This window comes from Epinephelus moara, chromosome 4 (assembly GCF_006386435.1).
Source record: "Epinephelus moara isolate mb chromosome 4, YSFRI_EMoa_1.0, whole genome shotgun sequence".
Lineage (NCBI taxonomy): Eukaryota > Metazoa > Chordata > Actinopteri > Perciformes > Serranidae > Epinephelus > Epinephelus moara.
This window is the reverse complement of record NC_065509.1, coordinates 7,894,876-7,908,114: the sequence shown is the minus strand read 5'-3', so window position 1 is coordinate 7,908,114 and position 13,239 is coordinate 7,894,876. Positions and strand designations below refer to the sequence as shown.

General features: G+C 40.6%; 2 protein-coding genes across 6 annotated transcripts in view; both read left to right on the top strand.

Annotated features, from left to right (window-relative positions):
- Positions 1–13,239, top strand: part of spdl1 (spindle apparatus coiled-coil protein 1) — a 581,008-nt gene that overhangs the window by 11,038 nt on the left and 556,731 nt on the right. The window lies entirely within an intron of this gene.
- The window catches only part of uvssa (UV-stimulated scaffold protein A), a 46,473-nt gene continuing 42,347 nt past the window's right edge, over positions 9,114–13,239 (top strand). For 4 of the 5 annotated variants that reach the window (XM_050042978.1, XM_050042977.1, XM_050042976.1 and 1 more), the window contains exons 1-6: positions 9,114–9,271; positions 10,247–10,374; positions 10,694–10,847; positions 11,184–11,360; positions 11,790–11,910; positions 12,064–12,630. In XM_050042978.1, the coding sequence (XP_049898935.1) occupies positions 10,262–10,374; positions 10,694–10,847; positions 11,184–11,360; positions 11,790–11,910; positions 12,064–12,630 (1,132 nt within the window). In that variant the 5' untranslated portion in view covers positions 9,114–9,271; positions 10,247–10,261. Of the gene's footprint in view, positions 9,272–10,229; positions 10,375–10,693; positions 10,848–11,183; positions 11,361–11,789; positions 11,911–12,063; positions 12,631–13,239 lie in introns of all 5 variants that reach the window. The other variant, XM_050042975.1, reaches the window with a different exon arrangement.

The following is a 13,239-nucleotide window of genomic DNA, read 5'->3' as shown; positions in this document are numbered from 1 at the left end:
GAACTTACAGGGAAACACCACCTAAATTAAGAATTCCAATTTGTTGTTATCATGACCAAGGAAAGTTCAATTAATATTTGGGAACATGAGCTACTTTCTCTCAAGGCCAGAAACCAGAGAACTAAGTCTCAAACTTGTGATGTCATAGGGTATAAAGCCTGGAGCTGCTCTATAGACAATGATTGGGAGCCTGATTTTGTGGATCCACGCACTGGTTGTTTTGTTTATACCCAAATGAGCTTTATCCTATTGTAATGTTCTCAGTTCTGAAACAGAAAATGTACCCATATACTCAGAACATTTCCCCAGGGGTCCATTATAACATCTTTCCCAATTCATTGTCTATGGAGCAGCTTCAGACTTTATACCCTATGACATCACAAATTTGAGCTCTAAGCACTCAAGTTTTTGGATTTATGAGAAATTTGTCCATGTTTACTAATGTTTTTTGGGACTGTCTTAGACCATAGGAATAACATATGAATATTGAAAATAGATGCTGTTCCCCATCATTATCATGAGGTCTGGAACATAAGTAGGAAAAGGCCCGACAATTTAAAGTGTTCAAGTAAAATTAAAGCTTTGACTAATTGAGAAGACTGATAGTGTCAGTCATGAAGGAGACATTAAGAAAGTTTTGATTTTTGAAGATCACAAGGGCTGATCAGAATGCTATGACGCTTTGATCATTGCCATGGTAATCAACATCCAAGTCAGTGTTTAAATGGTTCCTGGTGAAATTTTTGGTACTGCGATTTGCTCTTGTCTAATGTCAGTCACAGCAATCCAACAGAACTAAAACTGGCAGAGTTTATGCTGTTTATCAATAAAATGTAAAAAAAAAAAAAGAGAGAGAGAGAGAAAAAAAAGAAACTGGGAGAGTTTGACTGCATCTGATTCGCTAGCAAGATGTCAGAAAAGACAAGCCCCTGGAGTAGTTTCAAAGTTTGGGAAGATGACTCCCAAATAGTCGAGTGCTAAAGGAAACTGTTACTGTATATATGACAAATTTACAACAAGCTTGGGAATTCACCGAAAACCTGTAAGTTGCAGCTCAGCTGTCCTGTAAAGTATTCTTTTTTTTTCTAGCTTTGTTAGCAGCCTGCATGCTAACAAAGTGGCCAATTGTCATGTTATTTGAGGTGCATTGACTCAATACTGATGTTTCAAAAAATACCAGTATGATTTAAAACTTTGAGAAGGAAGTTAGGTCTTATGTACTGATCCAAGACCATTTCAGGAAAAATAAGACAGACCCAGTCACAAAAAAAACTAATACACATCTGATATGTAAACATGCGTTATGAATATACTCTTATCAAAATTACTATTATTTTTTTTTATGGTAGCATCGAAACTTCTAGAATGCTGATGGTCAGTGCACCAGAGATGCAATGATGCTGTTTCCTGTGTGTGTGTGCAGTCTGAGTCTGCCTTAACTGTGGTGGAGAATACAGAAGAAGATGATGGAGTTGTTGGTGATGAAGAAGAGGAGGTGGCAGTTGATGAAGATGGTGGAGATTTAGAGGTGGTCCAGCCTACTGAAGAATGGCAAACACTCAAACCAGGTATGGTACTGAAAGCTGTACTGGTACTATGTCATAGTCCCTTGACCCTTGACTTTTGACCCCAAAACTTAAATCAGTTCCTTGTTGAGTCCAAGTGGATGTTTGAGATATCGTGACTTACTGTGTGTGTGTCTGTGTCTGTGTGTGTCTGTGTGACTGTGTGTAGGCCAGGCAGTGCCAGCAGGTTCCCATGTGAGGCTGAATCTGCAGACAGGTCAGAGGGAGGTCAGGCTGGGTGAAGAGAAGCTCAAATACTGGACCCAGGAACACAGGTATGGGTCCAGAGAAACACCTGAGACTTCAAGAAGTCATTTATTTCACCTATTGAACACTTTGTTTAAGCAGCAGTGTACAGCAGTAAAAGTCTGTCTCTGCAGGGAGAAAGAAGAGATCCAGTCCCTTTTCAATCCTGATGAACTGAAACAGGCCTTGAAGAAGATGAAGGAGGACCTGAATCCAGTGAGCAAAGACACAGACCAACAGGTGACAAGACTGTTGATTACGGCATACATACACATATACACCAATGAGCCAAAATATTAAAACCACTGACAGGCGAAGCGAATAACACTGATAATTTCGAGACAATACAATGTTCTGCTTGGAAACCTTTCGTCCTGGCATTCATGTGGATGCCACTTCACGTGCTCCACCCACCCAAACACTATTGCAGACCAAGTACACCCTGAAGGAGGACGGAGGACAATGCACCATGCTACACTGCAGAAACTGCTCAGGAATGGCTTGAGGAATGTGACAAAGACCTGGCCTCCACATGGTGTGTTGTGGGTGGAGCACATCAAGTGGCACCCACATGAATGCCAGGGCCAAAGGTTTCCCAGTAGAACATTGCATTGTAACGAGATGATCATTGCTATTTGCCTCATCTGTACTTTCTGACATAATGAAAAAAAGTGCCTTTAAAACTAACAATATGTTTACAATTTGTTTTTTTTTTACCATTAAAAAAATATAATTTTAGTAATATTCTAAAAAAGTGTGCACCTTTATTCATAACTAACCAAGATATCACTCAGACTATGCTGACTGTGTCCTCTCCTCGCCATGTGTTTGTAGGACTCTGTGGCATCCAGGTTTCGTCCCATAGAGGAGTTAAAGAGAGACTTGTCTCAGCTGGACCTGCAGGTGGAGACGGATGTTCAGGTACATTATACTAGTCTAATCATGTGTTTACACTGAACATGGTATGAAATTTGACATCACATTACTCACACATATATGGCTGCTGGAGTGGTCTTTGGAGTATTTTGCAACTGGCGAGTACTTGCCCTTGACATCTGTGCTAACAGTTGTGCTAACTATCTGGGGAAGGCAGCTAACAGATAAGATAGTTTGCAGTAATGTACAGCCGATAGCTGAAATAAAGTGATGTGATCATGGTAAACATGGAGGCTCCTTGCTCTGAATCAGCAGGAACCTTCCGTTGTTTACTTTTCACAATAAAAGAAGAACTTAACAAAAAAGTATACACAAGTCAGAAATACATACATACTTTCAGAACTTACGATGTAGTCAGCTTACTGTGAAGCTGCTGCACTAGGCCTATATGTTGTTTTCATCAACTTGTAACTATATTGTAGTTGTTAAGCTGAATGAAGTGTGTTTTTGTGTGTGTAGATAATGAGGCGGCTGCTGGACCAGTTTAACAGCAGCAACTTGACCACAGAGCAGAAGCTGAGCATCCTGCAGGAGCTGGAGTATCTGGTGCATCAGGTAACAGAACACACACTGAAACCTACTCTGAGGATATTAGCTTACAGATGTGTTCTGAGGTTTAAGTGTGTTTCTGTCCGTGTGTGTGTGTGTGTGTGTGTGTGTGTGTGTGTGTGTGTGTGTATGTGTTAGGTGGATAATGCTCAGACCCTTTGTTCGATGGGGGGTCTCCAGCTTGTTCTAGATGGTCTGAACAGCTCAGACTTCAGGTTACAGGAAAACTCTGCCTTTGTCTTGGGATCTGCTGTGTCCAGGTACAAACTGCTGCATGTTCGTTGTATTAAAGTTAGATCTGACTGATGCACTTAACATCTCACCAATGAAGCAGCTGTACAATATCACTCCTCTGTTTAATATCAAAACACATGTGGCTGTATAGTATGACACCACATCACCTCGCTGTAGTTGCTCAACACAGGAAGTGATGGATTTTCTGTTGTACTCTTGTTTAAAATCTGAACTTGTGTCTCCTGCACCTGCATCAATATCACTGTGAGCTTTTTTAACAGTTGCTAACAGTGCTTCTCACTGTCCTGCAGTAACCCGGCGGTCCAGGTGAAGGTTGTGGAGAGCGGGGCTCTTCAGACGCTCCTAACCATACTGGCCACTACACAGCCACTCAGAGTCAAAAAGAAGGTACAAACACAAGCTCACATTACAATTTTTTGACAAGGAGGTGTGTACGAACACATTAAATTCAGCTGTCATGATTTCTGTGTGTGTGACCGTCCTCCTGTCAGGTTCTGTTTGCAGTGGCCTCCCTCTTACGGAACTTCCCCTACGCACAGCACCACTTCCTGTCACATGGAGGGCTGCAGGTCCTTTCAGAGCTGTTCAGGGCAGATGGTGGCGGAGTTCTGCGAACACGCATTGTCACCATGTTATATGATATGATCAGTGAGAAGGTATGACAAACAAACCGTTAGTCTAAGGTTTATTGTTAGAGATGTACTAGAATGATTTTTGTTTAATGGCTCAGACTGAATGGGTTCCACTGGCCCTTGAAGAGAATACAGAATAAGACTTCCTAGGTGATACTTGTCCCTCTTGCTCCACCAGGAGCTGATCTCACAGGCAGGTCTGGACCCGATGCTGGATGCCTCCCATGAGGAGCGGGTGCGTCAGTACGCCAAGGTGTCTCTGCAGGGGGAGCTGCTGGAGAAGGGCTGGTGCAGTCTGGTCCCACAGTTGCTGGAGTCCACTGAGCATGACTACAGAGAGAAGGTAGACTAACTTTGAGATAGTGGAGATGAATAACTGATGGTTTACACAAATGATAATCTGCTTAAAATGGTAAATTACCAGTATTTTCCAACCTGGACCCTATTTGTCCATGTTTTGGTGTCCAACTGACTAAAGTAGTCAACAGCTGCGATACAGGCTGCAGTGTAACCACTCGAGGCATGTTCGCACAGTGTACGTCCACAAAAAGTGCCTGTCTTTGCCACTGACAGGTTCAGATTGTTATCAGTTGTCTGACAAAGTATTTAAGGATCCATGCACCTTTTGTTAAGGATTAAGATTCTTTTTGTTTAACAAGAAACAACCCAAAAACGCGATAAGCAAATCCACCAGACTCCATTTAAATAACAGTTATTTTAGTATGTATAGAGCCAGCACATTTTCACATTCAACTGGGCAAATTTGTGTTTTACAATGATAAAATTACTGGGTTTTTTTTAATGGGAGTTTGGTGGGTTTGGCGATTTTGGGGCTGTGTCTGGTTAAACAAAAAGGATCTTACTCTTTAACAAACAGATCTATCTCTGTAGGGATCTTTCCATAATGTTGTCAGACACTAAGATTTATAATTGAGCCTGTCAGTGGCAAAAACAAACACTTTCAGTGGACATTAATTGACAGTTCACACAGTTGGAAGAAGTTATTTGAGGAGGGCTTTAGGAAAAAAAAGTACTTTTAGTTAAGATGAATAGATTTCTGTCAGAAAGGGTTCTCTGAGAGAAAGCCTTAAAGGAAAATTTCTACTATATGCACAATGCAAACATGCCCTGAGTGGTTACATTGCAGCCTTTTTCACAGCTGGCTGCAGCACTCTCTCTCTCTCAATACTAGAAACCATATAAAAAGTGTTGTTCTCATTTGTCACTTAACTCTACAGCATTGGCCTTGACATATGTGTCAGCAGTGGGTTATAAACAATAACAATAGCATTAACATGGCAATAACGATCATTTACCTTCCCTGTTATATGGTGGCTGATCTCGTCCTCTGCTCAGAGGCTAAGGAGCTCCTGGACCTCATTGTTTTCCCAGTTTGCAGACATTTTTAACTTCTGTTCAACTTTGTGTTAGCTGCTAACTGCTATCAGGTGCTTTTAAATCTCCCGGCTGAGGGTTGAACACATAATATTTTGTCAAAATGTTGCACCTGTCCCTTTGATGGTCCTGTCCTGCCGGCTATTCCTTTTACTCAGACAAAGTTTCAGAGCTGTTACTGCCTCCACTACTGGCTCAAAGGCAAGACAACTCTGTCCCCCCATACCACGATTGTACCTCTTTTTAAAGACCAGTGAGGCGGCATAACAGTGCAACAGTCCTGCCCTCAACAGGTAGTGTAAATGGGGCTGTAGACACAAAAACATGGGAAAATAGGTTCAGGTTGAAATAAGAGTTTCCTTTTGGAAACCCAGACTGCCTGAACAAATTAACATAGTGTATTAAAAGATCTTGTTGTAAGTGTTTGTGTCATTTGTCTTTCAGGCTCTGCGGGCTTTGTTGGCGATGGCTCCCGTGTGTTCGGATCAGTACCGCTCAGACAGCTCTCTGCTAGGCTCTCTGCTCTCTCTCAAACACCAGTACCAGGAAATGATCCAGTCAGAAATGATTCTAGGAGAGGAGAGTGGCTACTTTGTAGAGATTGTAGATCTAATAGATGCTCTACAAGTCAAAATGAAATGATAAGTGCACAGTGGCATTTGACATGGCTGTACTATGCAGAGATGAGTGCACAGACTTATAGACTGCTGGGATGAAACAACCACTCTTCAAGCACATAACCAACCACAGAGGGACAAACTCCTCAAGACAAGAGTCCACTCAGTCTTTGCAGAATGTGGCGATATTGTTACGTCTAATGCAAATTCAGCCAATTCCTTTGAATTCTGCACGACATTGCAGTTTTGTCCAGTCACCGCAACTTTACTACAAAGTTGACTATTTAAAGCGCAGAAAAACTAATGTCATTGTAGAGCTGCAAGCAATGTATTGATTTGCTCAGCCCCTCTCTCTGTGTGTATCATGACACTGCTGCTGTAGGACCAGAGCTCTGTGCCTGAGATAGAGTCACACACACAGTGACAGGGCTAACTGTTAGCATCACATGGCTAGCTGTTAGCATCACACCACTAATGTTACCTAGCAGTCATTAACAGGTGTGAGATAACGCCCCCCCGAATGCTCATGATAATAAGCTCCAAATCTGTGACAGCATCACAACTGTTTTGCAATTTTCACTTGCACTGGCAATTGTATTGCAAACAAACGCCTATAAAAATCTCACCATGTGTTGCCAATTTTTAGAAAGGCTGCTGTGATACAAGGAATTTAAGTCCTCAACAGTCCCAAAAAAAGCTGGCAAAATCCTTGACAGACTTTCTGCTGCATGCAGCTCAAAGATTGGGGACGTGCCTTTGAGGACACAAATGTTGGGCTGACCCTCATTGGTTTGTCAGTACGAACATAAGAAAATTAAGATTTTGTCAGTGGCCTTGGATTGTTTTTGGATGAGGATGGGGTTTACTTTGTGTTCATATTTTAAGAATAAATATTTATTTATATGATGGTGTCGTGTGTCTGTATCTCCTGTAGGGTTACCTCCAAGTTCAACTAGAAATTGTAGTGTGAAATGTTGAAGGTCCATCTGATAAATGTACTGTATATGTGCTGTGTAAACAGTAGGATTTGCTTTTGGATTGTGTTTTGTTTACTTCCTCTCAGATGTTCATCTGTTGCTATAATAAGTCAGTAGCCAGAAATTCACTTAATAATATATCCACTGCACCTCGATCTTATTCATGTTTTACGGAAATATGACTGCATTTTAAGATACAGTATTTTTTCTAGCTTCTGTATTTATTTCCGACTTGTTAATGCTGCAGCTATGCATATCTATGACCCTTGAATTATCCTCGGACACATAACTGATTAATGTTTCAAAGGAACAACATTTTAGATGCACCTCTCAGTGAACACAGCTGCGGCCATTCACCATCATCACCACCACCATAAACTACAACTTATAACAACTTACAAAAGTGGAATCCCAGTTGAAACTAGAATTGTCTCAGTCTTGTTAATTATGCTCAACTGTATCTATCCACGAGTGAAACATAGTATTTTCATGCACTGGTCAATTTTGAAATTTTGGGCTATTTTGCCTCCATAACATGTTCTCTTTCAGACGAGTGGAAATAAAACTTCCAAATGCATATTTAGGTGATTCTGATATTCACTCAAATAATGCCATAAACATAAAATATCAGAAAACTTGTTATACAAAAAAACAAAAAAAAACAAAGCAAAAAACCCTAGTGGCTTTTTTTATGTATGGGATTTTACAATATGTGTCTTTGAAGGCCCTTTTTTAAAAGTGAGTTTTTATCGCACTCAAAAATTCTCCTGTGCATTATGACATACATACACCAAACTTCACTTCACTTATCATTCATAGCCTGCTTTATAGAACTTTTTTGTATTTTATTTTTTTTTATGGCTTCTGACAGTATTTTCTGATTTATGGAGGGATAAAAGGAGATATCCAATATGCCCTTTGTAAAAATCTTTGACTCTAATGTGTCTAAAAAATGGGGCCAGAATTTTGAACCTGGCTTTGTCCAATGTTCAGATTTTCCTTCTGGAAATGTATGTAAATCAATGCAAATTTAATTAGATAATGTCTTATTTGCATATTCAAACATACAATTTCAGAAAACTTGTGATACAAAAAAATAATTGTTTAACTGTAAGTAATCAACTTGTAAAGTTTCATGGTGATATCTATTACAATATGATATCTATTGTTACTTAATTTTATTCTATTCGCCTCGGGTGTCGCATAGACATATATACATAGACGCCGCATCGAGCGCTGAGCCGTACGTCAACGTCGCCGCCATATTGGATGTGGTAAGGCTGCGCTGTAAACTAATACAAGTGAATGGACTTAATTTCATAAAGCGCCTTTCTACAAAGAAATTTACGTTAATGCCTCTCGTTTATTCATTCACACACACACACACTAATATACTTGGGAAACAGTTAGGCACCAGAAACAATGTATTTGATCTTCACAGATGGCTAAGATAAGAACTTTATTGATCCCACGCAGGAGTAATTCACCTTACATCAGCTATAGAGAGCAAGGTAGTGCCGAAAAACAATACACAGTACACATACATACACATATATATATATACATATATATACATATATGTTCTCGTATAGGCCTATATATATATATATATATATATGTTACAGTATATATATATATACAGTAAATGTTCTGTTATAATATCAGTGTTCTGTGAGTTAATGGCATGTTTGGGATTGAATGAGTATAGGTAGGGGGGCGGGGTGCGAGTGTGACGGGAATGAGGGCAATGTATGAGGGGGCTGGTGTGTGTATGAGCGAGNCAATATGGCGGCGACGTTGACGTATCGCAGCAGCGGGCAAACCCACTCGATGCGGCGTCTACGTAAAGGTCTATGGGGTGTCGGTGTGTCCCATAGATTGCCCATAAATGTCCGTATCCTTATTGATGCTTTTATTATGAAAATTCTAGCCGGAAGTACAAGCCGGTAACGGAAATAGGGATGTTAATAGATTGGAATTCACATAACCAGCGTTGTCAAAGGTTGTTTGTAAATGGTACTAAACAGCAGCCGATAATTTCATATCTTTTGTCATGAATGGACTACGTGTTTCTTTGGCCACTCTGAGCTAACAGCCAGGTAACTGACTGAGTTTGAGTATTTTATAAGGCAAGCTAAAGTTACCTGCCGATAAAAGAGACAGGCTGTGTTTATATTTGTTAGCACTGTAGGAGCTAACAAGGTGCTAGCCCATAAATCCATTTCTAGCTCAGTCTGAACTTCAATAGACTATCTAGAAATGATACCGTGTGTATAGGATCTGTAGGCATTCCCTTCTTTGTGTTATTCTTTTAAATTTCATAAAAATATATAAGTGTGTAAAATGTAAAGAGCAAATCACTTAAATTAACGTTAGTGTTATTAACATTAGTTAACGTACACTGCAATGTAGCGTTAGCTGAAGCTGACTAACTGGTTCGGAAATAAAATACATGTAATGGCGTGTTGCCCCTATACCTCGCGTGCATTATCATAACAGCCTAGTGCAATGAATGTAGTAAGTATCGTGAGATGTCATGCCATCAAAGCATTTCTATAAAACTAGAACATAGCAGAGTACACACAGAGGATGATAGACTTCGTAATGCACCAAATGTATTATAGCCTTGTGTAGTATAGTTGTTTTTTAAGCAGGAAAATTACACCGTCTATTACATCTTAATAATAAGGTATAGTTCAGATTTTTTGAAGTGGGGTTGTATGGGGTAGTTATTTTGCTCTCTTCAGAGCCAGCCTTTAAGTATTTGTACTAATTTTACATGACAGCCTTCAACAAGCATCAGATGATCTTGGTACATTATATAGTTTGACCGTTTGATCCAGCATTCCTCAGAGATAGCAACAGTTCCTCATCATCATTAAGTCTTTCTTTCTGTCTACATCTCCTCATCACTTATGTAGCTGTCATAGTTTTCAACAGGATTCACATCTCACTTTTTCAGTTTTGTGGATATTTAGATATTCTTGCCCTATGTCTTGTTGAAATGGTTAGCTGGAGAACTTTCACTCCGGATAAACTCTGTTAAGTCAGCAGCAGTGTGTCCCTGTTCACAGGTGTGTTAATGACTCATGATGGAGTTGTCTCAGAGGGACAGGCTGTCAGTGCTGGTGGAGGAGCTGACCACGTCAGGACAGCCACAGCTCAACGAGAACAAGATGAAGAAAATCAAGAAGATCTGCAAGTATGTCTATAACTACACACAGGGATATTTCAGGCATGAGTAACTGTGAACCATGGAGGTCTTGGAGTGAGCAGGTTTACACTGACTTCTTAAAGAAGCCAAAACATAGAAAAATATCATTTGAATAGAAGCAATATTAAACACTCCTTCTCCAGGATTTTTGGGAGGAAAATCATCTGAGACGATCATGGTAACATTAGAATTTGCAGAATTATAAGAATATGGATAACATGAATATTGCAATATTTTCACACAGGCAATGTAGAATTTAATGACAAATCATTAATAGTGTTCACTTTGTGTCTGTCATTCATCACAGAGTGTCTAATGACTGCATAGACCACGTGTACCATTCAGTGATGTCTCAGCTCAATGAAGAACATGCAGAGATCAGACTGTCGGCCTTCCAGATAGCCAGTGAGCTCTTCACCAGATCACACCATTTCAGAACGTTGTTGGTGGACAACTTCCAGGTACTGACATCATGTAGACCAATAGCTCAAACACCACAGTGCCTCAGTGTACTGGTTAACCTGATTTGGTTAGAGAGAGAGAGCATAGTCATCATTTTGTTTCCACACCAATGTAACCTGTCAGCTTATCATACTCTGGTGCAAGTCTTGTTAGGGTCTTTTTTTACCAAGTCTTTTATGGAAATAAATGTCTCTTTGTACCTGGATAGTTAAAAATGTAAACATATATTATTAGATTGTAGGTCAGCTCTTGCAAATTAATCATGTTTTTATTCTCTTATTTTTCTCTTCCTTTCCTCCTCTCCTTGTCTCTGTTGAATCGTCCATCTCTCATAGGATTTCTTGGAGTTGACAGTAGAGACAGACTCGGAACAGCCTCTCCCTCCCCCTAAAGAGGTAGCCAGGAAACTGAGGTCACTGGCCATACGGACTGTCCAATCATGGCAGGAGTCTTATGGGACAGCGTATAAGAAGTTAGCACTGGGTTACCACTTTCTCAAACAGGTTAAGAAGGTAGGATACTCTTTCTTTTGTTGCTACCAGGCAAACTGTCCAATAGCTCCATGTTAGCTGAGGGTAAATATCTAAACAGGTCCTGTTGGACATTTTGTTGATGAATTACAAGATTGAGAGCCACCATAATGTAATGCTAGCAGCTCTGTGAGGCAGACGTCATAAGTCAAGTGGTCTTCTTAATTTAGCATGAGCATTGACACACTGTATTGATACAGTACACTTCCCAGGAGTGAAAAAAGCTTTCGAGCTTTAGTATATTTTATCCCTCTCTATCATAAACCAAGGTATGGACAAATTAAATGTTGACCTAATGATGGTACTAGATGACATCAACATGCTATGTTAACTGTGTTTTTCCTGCTACTGTTGCTGGTCACTTGGACTGTTTCCCATGTTGTGAGTGATGTGATGCGTCTGTGTTGTCAGGTGGACTTCCAGGATGCTGAGGCCAGGACCGTAGCAGAGAGGAGGAGGGAGGAGGAGAGACAGAGGAAAATGGAAAGGATCTATAAGGAGAGAGTGGAGGCAGCCTCCAAAGAGATGGAGGGTAAATACCACATCATTCAAAAATACAACCGCTAGTAATAGTAACAAACCCCTAAAATCCCATGTGGTCCATGAAGCTCTATTATGTTTTTGTAGCAGTTTCCTAGCTGGAGCAAAGCTTTAACGGGATATCTCTCTATCGTTTCCTTGTCAGAGTTGTATCAGGAAATCGAGGCAACGCTGACAGAGATGGAATCCTGTATGAACCTGCTTTTCCCCGAGTTCGACCTTACAGACATCCAGACAGCCAATAGCAGCCCTCCCAGCTCCCAACCAGCCAGTGAATGTCCATCAGTTGATGAACAGCCCTGCTGCAGCAAAGACCTGAAGGATGACCGGAGAGAAGGAATGGTACAAGAGAAGGAGGAGAACAGGGAAGATAACAGAAGCAGTCGGGAGAAAACTACAGAAAAAGAAGATGAAGGAATGACAGAGGAGAAGAGGAACAACAGGGAGGAGAGGAAAGAAAAGGAAAAGAAGGAGAGTTCTGAAGACAAGGAGAAGGAGATTACAGAGAGGATGGATGGGAACGAGCAGGAGGAGGAGAAGGGAGAGATGGAGACAACACAGAGGGCGGAAGAAGAAGAAGAGGAAGACAGTGAAGAAGAGGAGGATGGAAGTAGTGAAGAAGAGGAGGAGGATGCTCATGACGAAGACTCGTTTATTCGTAACTCTGGGCTCGTCTCTCACTCCTACAGTCTGCAGCTGAAGCTCAGTCCTGGTGGGTACACAGCTTATATCAACTCCAGTCATGCTGTAATACACTACTATTAAAACTATGATGTTAACAGTGTCTTAAATGATAGAGACACCCTTCAGTGTAATGCAATGCATTCCAACGGCACCACAAGCTATGTCCCTGACAGATGTCTGCAACAGTCTTATAATTTAACATTACAAATATACTATATGTTTGCGTTATTATTCATTTAATTTGATCTAATACATTTAGCTAGGTGTACCTAATAAACCGGAAACTCAGTGTGTCACGGCTGGGTATCAAACCTCAATACCTACCTGATTCCCACTTAAAGGGAAATTTCGGTTTATTTCAACCCGTCTCCTATCGTCCTAAATTTGTTTCAAGTGACTAGTGACATAAAAATAATAGTAAGCATGTTAGCCGTTAGCCTAAATACAGCCGGGGCGCATAATAGCGTCAGACCTGTTAAAACGTAAGTGAACGGGCATACTTCAAGTGCAAAGTTAGTCCACTAAACAAGCTTTTTTTCCACAAAGACCGCCTCATATCGTTAGGATAAATGTCAGAGAACATATAGAAAACGACATGTAAACGTGTTGTCTTACCTTACCGGTGTGGTGCCATGTT